The following is a 21417-nucleotide window of genomic DNA, read 5'->3' as shown; positions in this document are numbered from 1 at the left end:
TTCCGAATTGATATTCGTATGAATTTCCGAATGACAGAAATAATGAATCTAAATGTATCTGCATGGTTGATACCAAAATTCAAATACATTGGAAATGTTTCCCAAATGTTATTTGGAACTGAACAAAGAAGCGGGAGAGGTGTGTGTCATTCTGTAACAGCTCTCCGGCGTCTCTGCCTCTTTGCTGACATTCGGGACTCACATTCCGAATGTCAACAAAGTATCAGAGAGTTGTTACAGAATGTAAACAAGGAAAGAATCTGAGAGCTCTGTGTATGTGTCATGTGTAACAACTCTCTGCTTCTTTGCTGACATTCGGGACTCGCATCCCAAATGTAAAAAAAGAAGCTGACAGCAGTCACAGAATACAGTAAATGTTCACAGTCCACATAAACGTTAATAAAAAAAAAAAGAGCGCACGGTTTCCCTCCTACAATTCATACCAGTCCCTTTAGGTCTGCTAGGGATGTTCTGGGGGACCCCTGATGTCCAAAAAACAAAACAAAAACAGTGTGTGGTTCCCCCGGTAATTCATACCAGGCCCATTAGGACTAGTGTGAATTTTAGGGGGACTCCAATGCCAAAAATCCCCCCCCCAAAAAGGGTGGGGTCCCCCCTAAAATCCCAGACCCTAATCCAGACCCTTAATCCAAGCAGCAGCCTGGTAGGGCAGGAAAGGGGGGGGCGAGCGAGCGCCCCCCTTCCCTGCACCATACCAGGCCACATGCCCTCGGCGGTGAGAAGAAGAGGGCGATGAGGACAAGGGCCCCTTCCACTCAACCCTGGCCCAGTGGTTGTGGGGGTCTGCGGGCAGGGGGGCCTATAGGAATCCCAGATGCTGCCCTCCCTCCTGCATAAGTAAACGGTACTTGTACCCATAGTCATTCCCCTAAACAGTGAAAAATAGTAAATATACACACAACACCTAAGAAAAAGTCCTTTATTTGAAAAAAAAAAAACACAAGTTTTTGACAATTCCTTTATTTCTTTTTTTTTTAAATGTCCCACGATGTTAATCCAGTGTCAATCACGCTGTCCATCGATGTAAATTGTCCCAATCTTGGAATTCCGACGCACGCTGACCCACCAACACAAAAAAAAAAACACCTACTGCCGTTTACATTGTGCAGTGGGCAGAAATAAACAAACTTTCTCTCTCAGGTCCACTCCTCTGCCGATTGACATCAGGCAGTGGGCGGAGCAATGACCAGCCTACTATTGGCTATTGCAATTTAAAATAGCCAAAAGAAGAATGGCTGCCGCTCACTGGCTTCTCTCTCAGGTCCGCTCCTCTGCTGATTGATAGAAGGCAGTGGGCAGAGCAATAGCCAGCCTGTTTTGGCTATTGCAAATTAAAATAGCCAATGCAGATGAGCTGCCCTGCCCACAGACCTCCCACAACCACCAGGCCATGATTTTTGGGGAAGAGGCCCTTGCCCTCATTGGCATGGGAACAAGGTGCTTTTTCCCCCCTCTCACTCGTCCCGCTCTTTCCTGCGCTGCCAGGCTGCTGCTCGGATCAAAGGTCTGGTAAGGGATTTTAGGGGTGTTGGGTCCCCCTAACATTCCTACCAGACCTGAAGGGTCTGGTATGCATTGCTGGGGGAAACCGCACACTGTTTTTTTATATTGTTTCTGTGGAGTGTCAAAAGTAAAAAAAAGTAAACATTTAATGTCACTTTTCTGCAAGGTATGTTCGCTCTTTGTGAGCACATGCAGCTCCCAACTACAGCGCACAACAGTCCCAATTCATCAAATGCCTTGTCCACTAGAACAAGCCTTACAAGCTTTGCCATGACAGGAATAAACCCTGTGCATGCAGCAGAGCCTGACTGGCTCCTAGTGATGCCCTTCCCTCTTCCCATCTGAGTTCAGGGGATGAGAGAAGGCCAGTATTAAGGCAAATTCAGGTACTTATCCTAACTATATGAACAATTCATTGAATTATTCACAACTGCATTACATTGTATTTTTGTTGTATCAGTTCAGTTTAATGTTAAAAGATAGAACATTTTAAGAGCATTTTACTGTTGCAGTATATTGTGACATGTCAGGAATTTATTTATGCAGACTTGTAAAGACTCTGAACAATCCATTTAACATACTGACTCTTACAGCAGGAATCCTAGGTGTGCAGGTGGCTGCCCGCATGTAATCGTACATTGCACAATAGATGCATCCAGCCACAATCATCTATCCCGTACCACAGGTAATGGTACCATGTACGCATACATGTGGACTGCCATTGACAGATGCGCCCGCTGTCACCCTGTTTTTAACTTTGAATGGGCACAGTGGCTGCATATGAACAAGGACACCTGGGATTCTTGACATAAGAATCCCTAGGTAGCCTCCGTGTGAATGAGGCCTAAATGTAATAGGGACACTTAAAGCCAACCTTCCATCGAAAAGAAAGGTCTGTTTTACTTACACCCCTCTACCTTCACTTACAAATTACCTAAAAAAGTCAAAAATACTTATCTTAACCCAGTGGTGTCACAAGGGGTGTGTGGCCTACACCTGGTGACACCAGCAGAGGGGGTGATACTAAAAGGACTGATAGTCATTTTGGTGTCACCCCCTCTAAAAAGTCGGACATTCGGTCATGGACCAAGAGCCCTGCAGTTGCATGAGAGAGGAGGAGACCCGGGGGCATACCTTATCCCACGGGATGAATGTCCCCTCCTCTCTTTGCTGGCATCCATAACCAAGAGGGCCACCAGCAGGTAAGTATGCATGACGTCATTACGAATTTGCATGATGATGTTGTGCTTGAGCGATGACGTCCCAGCGGGGTAACACCTGGCAGCCGCTCCGGATCACACCGTGCCTGGGGACGCCCCTGTCTCAGCCCTGCTTCTTATGTTCACAGAAAGCATGAGTGAAGTCCCAGGAGAACTGAATGTGCAAAATCCCACAAGAATACTCTACATTCTTCAGGGATTTCAAGCCCCAGCTTTCCCAGGAAGTACAGAGAGGAGAATTGATCAAAACTGGAGCAGGCAGGATCTGGAGCAGTTGGCAACCAATTCATGGCAATGAATCAGCATCTTTTTTTTCCATTTGAAAGCCTAACTGAACACACTGTAGAGAAGAGCTGATTGGTTACTATGTGCAATTGCTACAGATTTTGTCTGCTCCAGTTTTTTTTTTTTTGCATAAACTCTATTTTTGTCAGGCAATGTAAGGGCCTGTGCCAACGCTCTATTGGCTTGTGTCAATGACATCAGTTTGACGTCAGTATGAGAGTATGAGTAGCACAGGAAGGTTAAGAAAACGACTATTCTGCTTTTTTTCTTTAATGAGCTATTTATATTATTATTTTTATCTGGAGTTTTGCTTTATAATCTAGGTTTTTATGTTATTTCACTATTGAATTTATGGAATTTGTCTTTTTGATACATCTTACTGATTTTATTTCACCGATATATTGATTGTGTGTTATATAAAATCTAACGTCATTTTAGTTGTCACTTTCCTCTGCTGATTAGTCGGCGGTAGGAGTAGATATACACATAGGGAACAGATAGCGCAGGTTTTTTTGGACACTTAAACTAGGTTTTCCGTCCACTCTAGTGGTGAACAGAGATGTCAACCTGGAAGAAGCGTTTACAAGGTGATAAAAAAAAAGTGTTATGCACTGCGGCAAAAACCATGGGTGGCTAAATTATGTCAGTGACATGGCTTAAAAAGCAGTACTATGTCACATGTATATGCACACAACAAAAACAGGAGAATTTATACCTGTGTGCTTAACAAAAGAACTATGCAAGTTAAACATTAAACAAAATTGTAAAATAAACATTTAGGCCTCATTCACACAAGGCTTTTATGTCTGGCTGTGGATTCCTGCTGTAAGATTTTGCTGATTTTTGCAATAGGAATCAACAGGACAGCTGCGGCCACTCTGTGTCTGCCTCTTTTTGGATGTAATTGCATATGGAGCCATTACCTGCAGTCAGAGACAGATGGTCGCCCCTGGGAACAAGCGTCTTGTGTCCAGGGGCGATCAGATTTTGCCGCAGGAATCTGCAGCCTGACATAAAAGCCTCATGTGAATGAGGCATTACTGTACTTTACACATATGAACAGTGGCGGAACAATCGCCATAGCGACCAAGGTGGCCGTTAAGGGGCCCTGGGGCACAGGGGGGCCCGGCAAGGACGAGGAACAAAGGGGTCCCCCTAATGCCGTGCGGGCTGCCTGGATCGCTATGGCATCTCAGGCTGCTGGCTGTCACTGGCGGCTGTGAGGAGGAACACGCCGTTGTTCAGATCACTGACAACCTGTCAGTGATCTGTGCAACGGCGCGTTCCTCCTCACAGCCGCTGCTGAGTCATTGACAGCCAGCATCGGAGGAGGAGGAGGATGAGCCCGACGTCGGCAGCTAGGAGGAGGTGGGGCCTGGCGTCGGCAGTGGAGGAGGAGGTGGGGCCTGGCGACGGAGGAGAAGGCAGGGCCCGGCGACAGAGGAGGAGGCGGGGGCTCGCCAGTGACCGTGGAGGAGGAGGAGGCGGACAGCAGATCAGGGCTGTCGGATAAGAGGTGTGCAGGGGTGTGACCAGCCCACTTGAGACCCTGCAGAGCACACCATAGAGTGTCTATGGTGGTCTCTGCAGGGTTACTCTCAGGTGGGCTGTTTGGGATCTCAGGTGGGCTCTGCAAGGGGCGTAACTAGAAATCACAGTGCCCCATACAAAATTTTGCTATGGGGCCCTGTTATTTCTAGTTACGCACCTGCATATGAATATAACAGGACTGTCTTACAAAATACAGATTAACTGTCAACTATGTAGGAAAGAAGGCTGGGTCAGGTATCTGCTAAATGAGAGTACTCGAGGGAGCTTTGTACTTCATTCAGACTGACAGGGGTAAAAAGCATAGTGACTCCCTGGTTTTTAGGGTGAGGTGACATGGTTGGGTGAATCCACTAATCTCAATATATTTAAAGTGGTAACATGGGAATCCACTTATCTCTTTATTCTAATCTCTATGCTTAGCTAATTGCGGACTGGCCACTTTTCATATATGGCTGGTCTACAACCCTTTTGTTCCAGGAGGACGTACCGGTACATCCTCCGGTGCTCGTCTGTATGCAGCCAGCACACACACACACAAGCCGCGGCTCACGCTGTCATTGACACTGTAATTCTCAGTCGAACTATCACAAAAACCATCATTCCAAAAGCAAAAAAAATGTTTCTGTAACTTTTTAAAAGTGTTAGCTGAAATTAGGCATTCATTTATTAGTCACTTATGTAAGATCCATCTAAATCTACTAGTCCACCCAACACCCCCCTCTCCACAGGTTAATATCACTACTGTCCAAGAGGGGCTATGTTGCTCCTCCATGTATGCAGTAGGGGGGTGAATGTAGCCACCCTAAGACAGAAGTATGTTACTGGCCGGATCAAAAGGTGAAAAAAAAGTGAGAAAATACAGACTAAGGGCCAATTCACACTAGTCCAATTTCATGCAGCCAAACTCCTGCATTTTGCTGCATGAAGTTGCATAACAAGTATCCCATTTCCACCCCATACAAATCCCAGTCTTTCCCTTGAGGCTGTTTCACATCTATGCAATGCAGTTTACTGTGAAAGGAAAACCATATGGACCCATTCACAACTATATGTTTGCATAACCATGCGCGCTGCATGCACACGGAACAGTGAAAACACACTGGGGATTCAAAGAAAGCATTTGTGACACTTTTCTGCTTTTATAGCTATATTAGAAATGCCTGCGCCAAATTCATGAAAGCCATGCAAACGATTTCTTGCTATTTGCAACACATATGACAAACTCAGGGAGTTCTTATGTCTGAACACTTTTACATTCTGTCACTACGGCTGAGACAAATTCATTGATCACTTGACTACTAGAGCTTATTTTAATGGTAATCCCCCCAGAATTATATGTTTTCTGAAAATAGAGTAGAATAAAATGTTGCCAGTAAATGACAGCTCTGTACACGGAAGTGACAAAATCCTTGTCGCTTTCAGGTTCATTCCTCATGTATCATCCCCCCCTTCTCTTTTAGATTGTAAGCCCTCAGGGGCAGGGCCTTCCTTACCATCTTGTCTTGAATTGTATTGTGATTGTAATGTCTTCCTTATATTGTAAAGCGCTGCGCAAACTGTTGGCGCTATATAAATACTATGTAATAATAATATTAATACCCACAGGGGGGATAAGTAAATAGATGTATGATGACCTCCTTCCGTTCCACCTGCCACGGCCATACTGGGTACATGGGAGAGGCAGTGGAGCCAGGGATACATGGCGGGGGCGCACGCAGATGGAGGAAAGGCTTGGTGACACCTTCAGGGGTATGGAAGTGATCAGGGCAGCTTCACTACCCTGATCACTTCCATACCCCTGGCTGGGGTAAACCGCCGGCCTGTGAAAAGTACGCAAACTCCTGGTTACTATAGTTTTTCTAAAAAATCCTTACTACTAGCTGCCATTCAAAAATGGTGCTGGTAGACAAGTGGTTAAGAAATACCGCCATATTGAAAAGTAGAGGTCAATAAGTCCTCTTCCATGTTGACGTGCATTGTGTCGCATATGTAAGTATTGTGTCACAGACAAAATGCTGTCTGAGGCAATTCTGCAACAGATTCATATAGACCTTACTGTTACATGAATGTGTCTCAAGTTGCCCCATTTGTCACACAGACAGGAGACAGATTTCTAATGAGCAGCTATGATAACATTTATGAATTCCAGTAAATTTTCTTTGCACTGTTCTAATGGAGTCTGGAGTTCAACAGCAATGCGCTAGAATGACCTAGGGTGTTACACAACTTAAACATCTTTTGAGTCATGTAGGCTGACAGAAAGCGATATGCAAACCAAGAACATGGCCGCGCACACACTACGCGGCGACATAGTATGAAGGGCGCAGCTGTGACAGTAACCTACGTCTCTATGGTATAGTTATGTCATCAATCTGAACGTCCAATAGGAAAGGATTGTAAGTTGTCACATGTACCGCTCTCTTCCTGCATTTCTTCTTTTCGACCTTCGGTGGCATCATGGAGGAGTACACCAGAGAGCCATGGTAAGAGAGGCCTGATTTTCCTCTGCGGGTGTGCAGCGAACTGGGCGCTGCTGACTGGCATGTATCAGGCCAGAGGCCGGGCCTGCTCTGCTTTACATACTGACCTCCCTCGGACACATGTAGTGTCTGTATCTGTACCGGTTTTCTTGTACCTGGGACAGGTTTCTCCTTCAGGGACATTACCAGAGGCTTGCATTGGTCTGATTTCCTTCTCTGACATGATTGACTTTTTCTGAATGGCCTCTATTTGGCACTTGACGTGTCCATTGGAAATGAATAGCCGTGTTGAAAATATTTGGTGATTTTTGCAGTATGGTTAGTACTAAGCCCATTGCTAAATTTGCTATACTTACAGTTCAGTGGCAGATCTAAGCTGGTGATCAATGCCATGGGGTGGTTGGACCTGCAGCTACATCTCTGGGGTCTGTGCCAGCCAGATCTGATCTGGCTAAGGGTAGCCATATACACTAAAATCTGATTGTGCAATCTCCTTTAAATGTACCAGAACTATGAGGATGGATATATATATATATATTCTATGACAAACCTAAACAATCCAGTTTCTACCCACCCAGTCAGGGAGACCCTTATGTTATATAGTTGTTGGTAGATCTAAAGGAGATTGTAGGATCAGATTGTATAGTGCGTTGCCAGCTTTAGGACCTCTGTGGATAGGCTTTGGGTTTGTTATGATAGTATCAGTTTAAGACGCTTCTGAGGTCATTCAGATTTCATTGACTGGTGCAATTGACCTGCAGTTGACCTCTATCTGACCTGCATTTGACTTGCGTCAACCACGTTTTGCATTTCCTTAGACCTGTGTGAACAAAAGCCTGTTGATGCAATCCCTAACAGAACAAAAGGGAGAAAATAAGAAAAGTTTCTTTGGCTTTATATACACTTTTATTAAATGGTCTTTTGATAAGGTATTATTTAAGACACGTTGGGGAGATTCTGTCTGCTCCTGTTTTGATAACCCCCCGCCCCCTTTGTGAAGCTAGTCTTAACATCTTCCTGGCTGGGGATCCTCCACTGCAGAGTGCTTTCTTGGGATCATGTCACATTAGCACTTGCCAACAGAAAAGGATTGTCAAAGTAAGCACTCACCTGCTCCGATATTATTTAGTACATGACCTAGATCTCACTTGTTCTTACTTTCCCTCGTTCCTGGTAACTGAGCTTCTAATGTCTTCTGTGCTCAGAGGGGAGTTCCATGAGTAAGGAGGTCTGTGCTTTGTTTACACCAGGTTAGAGCAGAACTCCCGCCAAATCAAATCTTAACCCTTACAATGGGGTTACACCCGCACTGCAAGGGTTAAGTGTTCGTTTCATCTAGAGAGCTAAAAGAACAGTTACTCTCACCCGAACCAATCCCGGCTGGCTGCTAGACTGCTCTCTTCAGCCGCTCTCCCTCCACTCTGGCATTCTAAGATCCTGTGAGTCATCACATCCTATACAGTGTATAGAACGTGAGGATACCAAGAGACATTCTATCTCTGGAGTGAAGGAAGAGACAGGCTGGGGGGAGTGGTGTAGGACTTTTCCTGTGCCAGCGAACACTGCTCTGATACCGAGAAATCGCTCCCCTTATGTCTCTGCAAAATCTAACACTACCAGGAGTGCGGATCACCTGTGTCCATCGCTAGTGTCGGTGGTTTCTTCCATCAACCCGAACACCTTTACTGTGACCTATAGTGGTTGCTGCTTCCTTTTGTGACTGTTTCCATGATTGTTTTTTCTACAGTCCCTGGAGGATCGTAGATGACTGTGGTGGAGCCTTCACCATGGGTCTTATTGGAGGAGGCATCTTCCAGGCTGTCAAGGGTTTCAGAAATGCTCCTCAGGTAAGTAATGGTCTTTTCCTAGTTTAGGCCAAAATATTTTTTTCTTGTGATTGGTATACAGTTGGTTCATTGTTGCCTCATCATGTTTTTGTTTTGATTGCTGACTGTTCTTCTTTTTTTCTATTTTAGGGTGTTAAACACCGTGTAAAGGGCAGCTTAATTTCTATAAAAACCCGTGCGCCACAACTGGGAGGTGAGACTATTTTCAGAGATTGAGAATGGACAGCTTTACTTTTAGAACGTGTACCTGTTGTTAATAAGTCACTGAGCATGGCTCCAGCTAACCTTGTTGGTTGTGACCAGTTATAATACAGTCATGGGAGAGAGATGGGGAGGCAGCTTTGTGTATTGAGAACAGTAAGATACATACAAGACCCAAGAGCGGCTGTGCAGTTAGCAGCTGGTGAAATCAGAACTTCTAATCTGCATAGTCATTACTGGTTAGTCGGTTAGAAACGATTGGAACCATTATATTAGCATGACGGCCAGACAAATAACATTTTCTCGTTGCCGTTCTCTTTATTATGGGAGCATTGTATAACCTACAACATGTAAAAGACTCTTCACAAAGGGTTGGAGTTGCAGGAAGTCGTGGAAATGAAAAAAGGATGATGGCAAGAAATGTTACTATATAATTAACACTATAATAAAGATACATACACAAATATAAATACACAGCAATACAGAATGAGTAGAAATAGATGGAGTTCCCTTTGATATGAGAGAATTGTGTAACCTGAAACTCTGGGAGTCCTCTATCTAATAGGCAAAAGCATAGCATGTTTCAAAGGAGCGGTCCCCATTGGCAACCTGCATGTTTGCCTCAACACCTATTTCCTGTAAAGTAAGTACATTCCTGCTGTTCTTTCAGCTTCAGCTCTTCTAAAAGCTGAATGCACATTCCATTCCTCCCAGTACCTTCGGCAATGGTATGACCTTGTTCTCTTATGGCAGTCCTATTGCATCACCGAAAGCAAGCACTGCTTATTCTGGTCTCTTTCCAAACACTGATAGCTAAGAGACCTTGGAAAGCCTGAAAAAGTGGAATTGAAGCAAAAACATAACAATTACAGGAACATTTTCACAACGGTGATACTGACGTGTATTCTTCCCTGATGACTTGTCCTGTACAGCAGTGTTGTCTGTGGGCCTCAGGACCATTTGCATTCCAAGCCCTTTGATATGGCATGTCAATTCTGCTTGTAAAGAGATGCAAATAGGTCTTCCCTCCTTTATATGCAATGCAGCACTGTTGTAATGAAGGCTTAAAATAGTATTACACTCTCAAACCTTGTTCCAATAATTAATGCAGATCAAACAAATATACATTGCCCAGCAAAGCATTGCTTTACATTTTTGCCCAAGCACTTAGTCATCACGTTTCCAAACAGCTGACACCAAGTCTCTGAGCTCCGCTTCCCTGAACTCCCTGTTCGGTACAAGATTACAAAGGACAATGCAGAATCCAGCAACTGTTCATCTTCTGCTAGCCTGGAGAGGGGACTAGGAGAAAGAGAAGTAGCTTGTTTTTCTGTGTCTGTGTGTTTGGATTACTAGCACACACACAGGGGTGACTGCATAGCACTCTGCTTGAGAAAGGAGTCACTGTAAAACAGGAAGTCAGGACCAGTGCTCAGGAGACCAGCTGATTCTGCAGGAAACTAAAACTTATAAACACTAAGAAGCGTCCTCCATTGTGATTTCATCAGCATTTGAAATAGCTTAATCCTTTTGACTTTAATTTCTTAAACTACAGAATGTGAATTGAGTAAACAAATGTTTACATATGCCCTGTTGCTTGTGTAACAACCAGGTTTAGAGATGCTTTTACATCTGTTTTAGTGCCCTGCAGGTTGTCAAGTTTAATATTTCTTTAGAAATTGTCTTGGATTGATGCTGCCTTGTGTAACCCATTGGGATCTAGCTTTCTGTGAAACTAGAAGTCCCAGTATCAAGGTCTCATGTTGCCTGCCTCTGCCTTAATGGAGTAATGCACCTAAATAACATACTTTCTATAAATATTGAAAGAGCTAGTTGAGATATTGTCAAGGGTTATCATGTAATATATAAAAGGTGACATTTATCAAAACATGGGATATAATAAAAGGGTTTAGTGGTGGAGAGAAATGTTACTACACAAATCACTTTCTATAAAAGGCCTATAGTCAGAATCTGCGTTCCCAAGTTGGGAGCTCCTGAGGGCATATAGAATACATTAATTCTGACTTAAGTTTGCTGCATACCACTGAAGCCGACAAAGCCAGGAAACTAGACTTTTTTTAAAACATAGGTCCAGCACAGCTGGCACCGAGGTTCTCTGCGAGAACAAATGTCCTTGTGGTTACAATATAGGGGTAAATCTGTCACTGACTGGCAATGAGCAAACTGCCTATTTTTACACAATCGGCAGAGCCGACTGACCCCACTGTGATCTTTTTCCCAGTTTAGCTGATGGTACATGCAAAAAAACAAGTCACACCCCAGCCAAATCCATATGCTCCGGAATTGCAACTGAACTGTAGATTCCTTTGCAACAATCAGCACATCCTTGGTAAAAATTCATTCAGACTCAAAGGGGTTAAAAGTAGGGATGTCCAGATACCATTTTTTCAAGACCAAGTACTTTCCCTCAGGTGCTTGCTGATACCAATTACTGATACTTTTTCTTAAAGGGACAGGTGACATTTGTTCTAAAGCAATACAGACTAATGATTATAGGGCAGCTACTTTATAATTATGTAGAACTGTAACTGAATCCAGGATTATACAGCAATGGAGCATGGCAACTGGTTATAGAGGACTACAAAACTCACCAATCCATGATTATACAGCAAGGGAGCATGGCAACTGGCTATAGAGCAGTGTTTTTCAACCTTTTTTGTGCAAAGGCACACTTTTTTCATGAAAAAAATCACGAGGCACACCACCATTAGAAAATGTTAAAAAAATGTACCTCTGTGCCTATATTGACTATATATAAAGTAATTCTCTTGAATAGGAATCAAATAAACACAAAGAAATTATTTTATAATTACTTTATTATGAAATAATAAAGTATTTTATAATTGTTCATATTTCTGTTTACTTACTCAGTGCGAAAACTGGGCCTGTTTGGCTGAACACAAAGCTGATATTCTGGCAGGAATCAAAGAAAGACACACACGTAGCTCTTCGTCAACAGCTCTCAGTCTCACTAGTGCACACTGCTGGTGTGTCATGGAAAAGAACCCCCTCACCTTCCCAGTTGCTAGGAGCGTGACAAGACCTGCAGAAAGGGGGGTCCTCTGAGGGATGCTGGCAGAATTGCCTCTATCAATGCTCCGGCTCTGTAACGGCTCAGAGCTCCTGTCACGTCACCGGCTCCTCCCCCCGAGCTGGAGACGTGACAGAACCTTTCATCGCTCCACCCCTCCGGCTCTGTCACGGCTTCATCTTTTCTCCACGCCGTCACTACTCCACGCCCCCCTGCTCTGTCACGCGGCTGCATCACCGCTCTATACGCGGTCACCGCCGCTCCACGGCCCCAGCTATGTCATCGCGGCTGCTCCACGCTCCCAGCTCTCGTCGCGGCTCCATTGCCGACCCGCGTCCCCTGCTCTCGCACCGGTAATAAAAAAAAAAACATCTCAGCCCTGCTACTTGCCCGCAGCAGGGCTAAACTACTGAAGAAACTACCTGCCCGGCGCCCGAAACTGCATGTCCCGGGCGTCGGGCGATACGATTTCCACACCCCTGTCCTGTCAGTGTAACAGTGACACCGGAGCTATTTATAGTCCGTAACATGCGGCTTTGGCTCACAAATATACCAATCATTAGATTCTAATGATTGGTCTATTTATGAGCCGAAGCCGCATGTTACGGATGAAATTTGAATTTTTCCCACGGCACACCAGACAATATCTCACGGCACACTAGTGTGCCGCGGCACAGTGGTTGAAAAACGCTGCTATAGAGGACTACAGGTCACATCAATCCATGATTATACAGCAATGAAGAATGGCAACAAGCAATCATGGATTGCTGAGATTTGTAGTCTTCTATTGCTGGTTGCCATTTTTCATTGCTGTATAATCATAGATTGCATAAATACCATTTTAGAAGGCAAGTACCGTTCTTCTGGCAACCGCCAAACCCAGACACGTCCATCGGATTGCCAGACAGAGAAGCGTGATTTGTCACTCCAGAGAACACATCTCCACTTCTCTAGGGTCCAGTGGCAGCGTGCTTTACACCACTGCATCTGATACTTTGCATTGCACTTGGTGATGTGAGGCTTGGATGCAGCTGCTCGGCCATGGAAACCCTTTCCATGAAGCTCTCTACGCACTGTTGTTGTGCCAATCTGAAGGCCACATGAAGTTTGGAAGTCTGTAGCTATTGAATCTGCAGACAGTTGGCGACTACTGTGCGCTGACCCCGCTCTGTCATTTTACATGGCCTACCACTTTGTGGTTGAGTTGCTGTTGTTCCCAATTACTTCCATATTGTTATAATACCACTAACAGGTGACCGCCCATGAAATTTCTTGCTACTAAATATTCCACGGACTTATTGCAGAGGTGACAACCTATCACGGTACCACGCTTGTAGTCACTGAGCTCCTGAGAGCGACCCATTCTGTCACTAATGTTTGTAGAAGCGTCTGCATGCCTAGGTGCTTGATTTTATACAGCTGTGGCCATGGAGGCGATTGGAACACCTGAATCCAATGATCTGGAGGGGTGTCGCAATACTTTTGGCAATATAGTGTATATGCAAACCGTTACATTATGTGCACATTTTGTAACTTTTGCATAAATATTAGTATTTTTATAATAGAGTAACTTGTGTTTATAGGTTTACTGATCATTGTGTGAATACGACAATTTTCTTAATGTCTTTATTCCTGATTTCCACTATTTTTCATCAGGTAGCTTTGCAGTGTGGGGAGGCCTCTTCTCTATGATAGATTGCAGTCTGGTAAAGGTTAGAGGAAAGGAGGATCCTTGGAACTCTATCACCAGTGGAGCCATGACTGGGGCCATCCTGGCTGCCAGAAGTGAGTATTAGAGTGACGCGGGTAACAAAAGGCCTGTGCATATTTGTTGCTTCTGGTTACAGTGTGATGTGGGGCGAGTTCCCTCCGTTTACATTATTTCTTGTGCTTTATAACAACGCTGATTTGCCTTATGTGTGTTTTTTTCTTTTTTCCTCAGATGGTCCTGTAGCCATGGTGGGATCTGCAGCAATGGGTGGCATTCTTCTTGCTCTTATAGAAGGAGCAGGAATCCTGTTGACGCGGTTTGCCTCATCACAGTTTGCAAATGGTAAGTGGACCCGTTTACAGTCAGAGATTTAGGTTCAATCAGTATTATGACTGTTTTATATTGCATCATTATCTCCCAAGATTACGCACAAAGTTAGAGATATAATACGGGTAGGTTGTACAGATAATACAGTACACACTGACAAGTACATAGTTGTACAGAAAAAAAACCCAGCAATAACCAGGTGCAATGGTAGAGAGAGCCCTGCTGGTACAAGGGATATGGGGGGGGAAATAAGAGGTAAGAGTATCTGCTATCTTATGTTTGCTTGTTTGTCTACAGCAGTTTGAGAAAACCTAAAGGTTTTTGTCTTCCTCCTCCTATGCATTCTTCATGCTGACATGTTTTTTAGTGGACTAAAGGTGCCCATACACCTAGCGCTTATCCGTACGATAATCGCGGGAAAACCAGCGATCGTCAATAATTGCAAGGTGTCCGGAAGGCGTGCGACCGTTTCTACTGTACGGTCGCACGTCTTTTGTCTCCCGTGCAGGCTTGAAAACCCGCCGAGAATCGTACGCTTGTCGGCGGGTTAGTGCCGTTCTCGGGAGACAAATGCCGAACGGGCCGGCATGCGCAAGCGCACACTGCCCGTTCAGCATTGCAGTCATCAGAAGCCCGCCCTGATCGCAAGTACGATCTGCCTGTCCAAGATGGGCAGATCGTATGTTTTTTAAATTTACCTTTAAGCTGGCCATACACTGTACAACCCTCGCAAGACTTTTGTCTTGCGAGGGTTGTAAAGTAATTTAAAAAAACGTACGATCTGCCTATCTTGGACAGGTAGATCGTACTTGCGATCAGGGCGGGCTTCCGATGACTGCAGTGCTGAACGGCAGTGTGCGCATGCGCACACTGGCCCGTTCGGCAGTTGTTGAACAAGCACGTACGATTCTCGGCAGGTTTTCCAGCCTTCTTGTTCGACTGAAGACGTGCAATCGTACAGAAGGAACGGTCACACGCCTTCCATACATATTTTTTTCTGCTAGTTTTTTAGCACGTTTTTCCGTTCAGTGAAACGCGCGTTTCACTGGCCGTATGATGGCCGTATTTTTTTCCCCCTTATTTTCTCTTAAATATTTTTATTTTTTTTTCACTTTCAAACTTCCCGCCGGCTTTCATATGGGCATTGTTTTGTTTAGTAGCTTTATTTATTTAACTGCATGTTTTCCAAGGGGCCCTAGTGTTTCCACTGTAGGGCCTGTGTCAATGGTGCTTTTCTCCCTGGGATTGCAAAAGTAGGTCAAATGAATTCTGGCTGAAGTGCTTTAAACTGATGACAAATTCAAGCTGCATTTGCCCTTTGACACAGGCCCATATTCTGTTTATTAGTCTGTGAAACATTTTAGTAACCAGATATTTGGTTGGAATGATCTGTAGCAGTTGAAGGGTAACTTCCTTACTCCCTGGCACAAACTGAATACTAAACTGCTATGTTTATTCCTAGGTCCACCCATACCTGATGATGCCTCTCAGCTGAACACACCTCCATTTGGTAGTTACCAGCAGTACCAGTGAATAGCACAGTGTTTATCGGAATGGCTTCAAGCCCATCATCGTGAACTATTACCACCTTGGCTCTGTCACATCTTGAACTTTAGTCTACATTCAGCTTCTGAGTTCGGCTGTGGATGTAACATACACGGACCATGAAGGAACATTGAACACAAATGTTTACTTTGTATTAAGTTTAACGTTTTGGGGCAGCCGAATGCGGCTAAAAAAAACCCCCCCAAAAAACTGGCTGTGCTTACCCATTAAGAAATTCCAAATGAGGGTCATAATAAATTATATGACCCTAAAAGCTCTTCAAGCAGTGGTCTAATGTCTGACATAACATTGTCTGACAATCCTATTTCTTTAAAGCCAAATCCTCTTCAGCAGAATTTAGGTGCACACACATTTTATACTCTTCAAAGAATATGGGGGGAAAAAAAAATGCCCAGAGAGTTGGACATGTCCCAATTATTTCTGTACACCAGGGCCAAGTATCATTTATATTTTGTATCCAATGGATATTGTGATGTACACAATTACAGTGCATGTTGTCAGCTCTACGAGGTTACTCGATGTTTTAGCACTAAAATAATATGATGTTGCCATGATTTCTGTCTATGGTTATTCCAGCTAGAACTTGGGTTGAATTGATTGTGTTGCTCTGCCTAAGGCTACATTCACACTTCTGTATTATTTTTATTTGTGGTGCGAGTTACACTTGTCATTTATTCGTCCCCCCCATGACCAGTGCAGTTTGCTGTAATCAGATGCAAACATCACACTAAAACGCAGAGGTATGAATGCAGCCTTAAAGAACACAATCTATCCCAAAGCCTTCAGGACAGTATGTACAATATTTCCTACAACAACCTCACCTGTGGTCACTGGTTCTAATCTTTTATTTTGAGATGTAAATTATTAGCAACAGCATGTCCTATATTTAAATTAAAAAACCCACAAATACAGTAGTTTGCTTACTAGTTACAAAATGTATTACTTGCAGTTTTTAAAGTAATGGTCACAAAAACAGTAGGCCACATTTAGAGAAAAAAATATATTAGCAACACTTCTGTTTATTTGTGGGCAGTGGAGAAAGGAAAAAAAAAATACAAGTAGTGCAAATGAGAACTGATAGGACCAGGACATTCCCATTCCAGGAGCAGTTCTGCCAGAAGATTCCAAGAGATCATCCAATCCTGTATGCATGTCCAGCCTTAAGGTGCCCACACACCTTGCGATAATCGCGGGAAATCCTGCGATCGTACGATTATCGTAAGGTGTGTGGAAGCCGTGCGACCTCTACTACTGTAAGGTCGCATGACATTTATCTTACGAACATGTTTGAAAACCCGCCGAGCATCGTACGATGTTCGGCGGGTGTGTAGCATGTTCGTAAGATAAAAGCCAGATGGGCCGGTGTGCGCAAGCGCACACTGCCCGTTCGGCATTGCGATCATCGGAAGCCCGCCCCTCAGCGTGGCGGGCTGGTGATCATCGCAAGTACGATCTGCCTGTCCAAGATAGGCAGATCGTACTTTTTAAAAAAAATTTACCTTACAACCATCGCAAGACAAAAGTCTTGCGATGGTTGTAAGGTGTGTGCCCAGCATTAGGTTTACAGTAGCCATGGCTTTATGAGAACTTGAAATGTCTGCTGTATGCAGGTTTCTCTGTGGGTATTGGATAGGACGCCTTCTCAGAGGTTATGGAAGGGTTGGCTTGGTGACTGAAGCATGGAGATTCATGTACGCTGGGGATGAAAGAAGGGGAAAGTACACAGAACAGATGGAGTAATAGTCAAGCCTGTATGGAGCTGGAGTATCGAAAGAAAGAAAAAAAAAACCCTAAGATGGATTTTTAACAAACACCGCATCCATGTTCCATTCAACGCAAGCAATACAATGAGACAGAAGCTTGTACGTCCAATACCTAAACACAAGTGAAGGAACTTGGTACATGAAGTACAGTGTTGTGAGGAATGCAAAGACCTGTACTTTAGAGACAAAAAAAACTAAAACTTTTCAAACAAATGGCCCAACACCGGAATTGGCCAGGTCAAGCAGTTTACACCTTAAAGTGACATTAAAGGCAAAAAATGTTTCCCCCCTCCCCCAATGTTAATTAAAGCACTTACCTTAAATGTTTCTTAATCCGATCTTCTGTCCTTTCCAGCCTTCTCTCCAGCGCTGCTGCAGCTCTCTCCGATCCAGCGCTGACTCCTCTGTCCTTGCTGACACTTCCTGTCCCACGGTGGCTGCATGCGGGTGCACGCGCCCATAGACTTACCTTGTGTCTCTCCTCGTCTCCCGGCCGAAAATCTGAACTGCGCATGCAGCTGCCCGAGGATTTTCAGATTTTCCGAAGGAAGCATGCGGGGAAGACACAGGTAAGTTTAAAGCGGGTTGTTTTTTGTTTACTTTTTGTATATATCTATTGCTTGCTAGCAGTAGATATATGCAAAAACACCAGAGGGTTTAGAAACCCTTTAAGGAAAAGGGCATTCTTTCAAGGACAGAGGACAGCTGGTTCCTGAGAGATGGGAAAGAGATCCTCTATGTCAAACTGGAACTATTTTGAAACAAGGGTGGGGGGCTATGACACGATCTGTGTGCCACATGTAATGCCATTTTGACAATTCACACCTTCAGCCATGTAAATCAAATGCAAATCTAATCATATGTACATCTATGCAAATTTCCTGACACCAATGATGTGATTATGGAACTAGGACAGGGTGGTTTCCAAACTTTCACACATCTCAAAATACCTGAACAATGCACTTGGATGCAGGCAAGGCGTTTGCATGTTCTCCCTGTGCTTGTGTGGGTTTCCTCCAACACTCCAAAGACATGCTGGAAGGTTAATTGGCTCCTGTGTAAATTTGCCCTGTATGTATGCGACATGGGGACCATAGATTGTAAGCTACTTGAGGGAAGGGACTGATGTGAATGTGCTAGTATGTAAAGTGCTGCATGAAATGTTGGCCCTATATAAAATACTAGGGAATGCACCGATACTGATACTAGTATCAGTGCAGATATGGAGTATTTGGTCAGAGGAAGATCAACATTTCTGCCAGCTCCCTGCTGATTGGCTGGGAAGCCGGCTTCCTGGCCAAGTAGCATCAAGCCGGCTCCTTGCTGATTGGCTGGAAAGCCAGCTTTCCAGCCAATCAGGAAGCTGGGTCATTACTCGCCGCCCGGCTTCCCGATTGCCCAGGAAGCAGGCTCCATGCCAGCGGAAGCACTGGTATCGGTACTCAGTATCTGCGAGTACCGAAAGCAAAATATCAGTACTTGTACTAGATACCGAAAAACCGGTATCAGTGCATCCCTAATACATTTGTTACAGTAGTTTTTCATATTTGCCACAGGTTCTCTTTAATTCTACATTAGGGTATACCTAAACCCTAGATGTAAAATAATCTTAAGTTACTACACCTATTATCCAATGTGCTTTTCCCAGGGAAGCTTGCTTTGAACAATAAATTAAGCACCAAAAATCTTTTCCCAGGACTTCCTGTAAGAGGATGACAATAATGCCTTTCCATGGTCTGCATGTAGGAGGAACGTTGTCACCCATAGTGGCCCACTGGTATTCACAATTACAAGATGACATACCAGTATATAAAATGTTTCCAGCAGCATGCAAAGCATCATGAGACTCGTAGCTCTGAAACAACAATCCATTCCACTCTTCAGCGGTCTGCACACACAGGATGTTGAGGAGCAAGGCTGCAGAGATGTGCACAGTGGTGAAGATTAAAAAGCAATACAAGTAAATCCAAGAATGCCTAGAAAATGCAAAACAAAATCATCAACTTATGTGGCTTTAGTGAGTCTAGAATTTTTAGCTTAGGGTTTTTGCGCTCTGTGTCCTTTTGGGAAGATTTCCCTCAATTTCCTGTCTCAGGGATACAGGAAGTGAGAGGAATTCCCTCCTTAGAGGAAACTGATGCAAAATAAACCTGAAGGCTGCATTTCCTTGCCTCCTAATGAAAAGCTGGCTATGATAATGATTCTGACTGTGTTGAACATTTTGAACCATTGACCTGGACCAAGCATGCAGAAGTCATACTGTTGTAACAACTCCTGATCTGCAAGCCTGTTCCAGGTCAATGACTTGCAAAGAATGACAGATAAGCATGATGGCCCAAATACAAGCATTTTCAGAAAGTCAGCAATGGCAGACTCCAAATTCCTCTCAGCACAGGTTTCATCTAAGGATACTTTAGGGCCCCTTCATTCGATTGTGTCATATGCTGTATTTTGCATGTTAATTTAGGCAGCCCAATCATTTAGACCGCCGACACAGGGAAACAGAAGGAAAGCCAAACCTACACCATTTTATTGCAGTGCACCAGAACAAACAGAATATGCTTTCTGAAGTCGGAGCTTTTTGTTGCCACCTACCGTACTTGTGGGCTGGATGGTGCTCTAAATAAATTGCACCGCAATGCACAGAGTGAAAGCTAGAAGTATAACCTCTCGCCTGCCTTTTCAATCTATGGAACTTTGCACCAGTCTGGATTTACACCACGTGTTGAATGCAACCCCACAATGACACACAAACTGCATTACCCAAATCTCCTCTCCCTCTTTATTTCTTCAAAGAATCACGATTAATATTCTAGAAAGTTGCATGCTATTGTAATTATATGAAACACAATATCCATGGAAAAAAAACAATTTTTGAGTCTTTTATCATTATAGTATAGAGAGAACAGGTTTCCATTTCCCATCTGATGTGGTGGCAGTTTTGGCGTCTTCCCTGCTGCTCCACAGTCCTCCATTCGGGGGCCGTGAGGACGGTTTTACTGATGGTCATTTTCATTGACGTTGTCAAAATTATCAGGGGGAGGGGTTGCTTCCATTAATACACGGCTGGCTGACTTGTCTCCCTGTTTTTTCAGCCAGACATCTTCTAGCGCAAGCACATTCTGATTATCAACGTCCTATGTCACAAAAACAAAGCCCCTACCCCACCTTATGCAGCAGGAGGGGCAGCATATAAACCGCATGCCCAGCGCATCCATTTTTGAAAACACCTGAAGGGAGTGAGGAGGCATCTAATGGCACCAAACATTTGGGGGGTTGAACCTTTATTTGTCTATTTGTTACACAGCCTATATATGTGGGGTATTTTTCTATCTAGACACTATTTCCAGCCCCCTTGTGTCATGCCCCCCTCTGTTTGGGATTTTGTTGTAATTGTATTTACAATTTTACATATATTTGTGGAGGACACACTGAGTGTTGTAGGTATACTACACAGTTTCTGGAGCTAGATACAGTATATTTCTCTTTGGCTGTGTAGATATTTGGCACATTCTACTTATAGTTATGGGTTTATATCTAATTGTCTATCCACTGTTCCTTGATTTGCAACATGGCGTTTTGGTTAACTGCTTCTCCCACGGACTCCAGGTGGAGACATTCTCCATAGGTCCGGTTCAAAGTATTTAAATAGCTGATGTAAATCCTGAAAGATCCTGTTCTTATCCTTTTTTTTTTTTTGAGTAAAGCTGGTCATACGCCTAACACTTGTCATCTAATGTGAAAGCTTGCAATTCATTGTTAAGCTGGCCATACACCTATAGATATCTGCAGATTTTTGGTCAGATGGAAAAAGTGCCAGATTCCTCATCTACGCTAAACTGTGTGGGTGGAGGAATCTCCCACTGGGCCAAGCTTCAGTATCTTGCTAG

The 21417-nt window shown here is 44.0% G+C and overlaps 1 protein-coding gene across 1 annotated transcript; it reads left to right on the top strand.

The window, feature by feature from the left end:
* The first annotated feature begins 6957 nt into the window (after positions 1-6957).
* On the top strand, positions 6958-15933 carry TIMM17A (translocase of inner mitochondrial membrane 17 homolog A (yeast)). Its single transcript, XM_018556895.1, has 6 exons — positions 6958-7063; positions 8808-8907; positions 9037-9100; positions 13817-13945; positions 14103-14213; positions 15661-15933. The coding sequence occupies exons 1-6, from the start codon at positions 7038-7040 to the stop codon at positions 15729-15731; spliced, it is 501 nt and encodes a 166-aa protein (XP_018412397.1). The 5' UTR covers positions 6958-7037; the 3' UTR covers positions 15732-15933.
* Positions 15934-21417: the final 5484 nt, after the last annotated feature.

This window comes from Nanorana parkeri, unplaced genomic scaffold (assembly GCF_000935625.1).
Source record: "Nanorana parkeri isolate BGI_ZX_2015 unplaced genomic scaffold, ASM93562v1 scaffold257, whole genome shotgun sequence".
Lineage (NCBI taxonomy): Eukaryota > Metazoa > Chordata > Amphibia > Anura > Dicroglossidae > Nanorana > Nanorana parkeri.
Note: the sequence above shows the minus strand (reverse complement) of the source record. Positions and strands in the feature narration are given on the sequence as shown.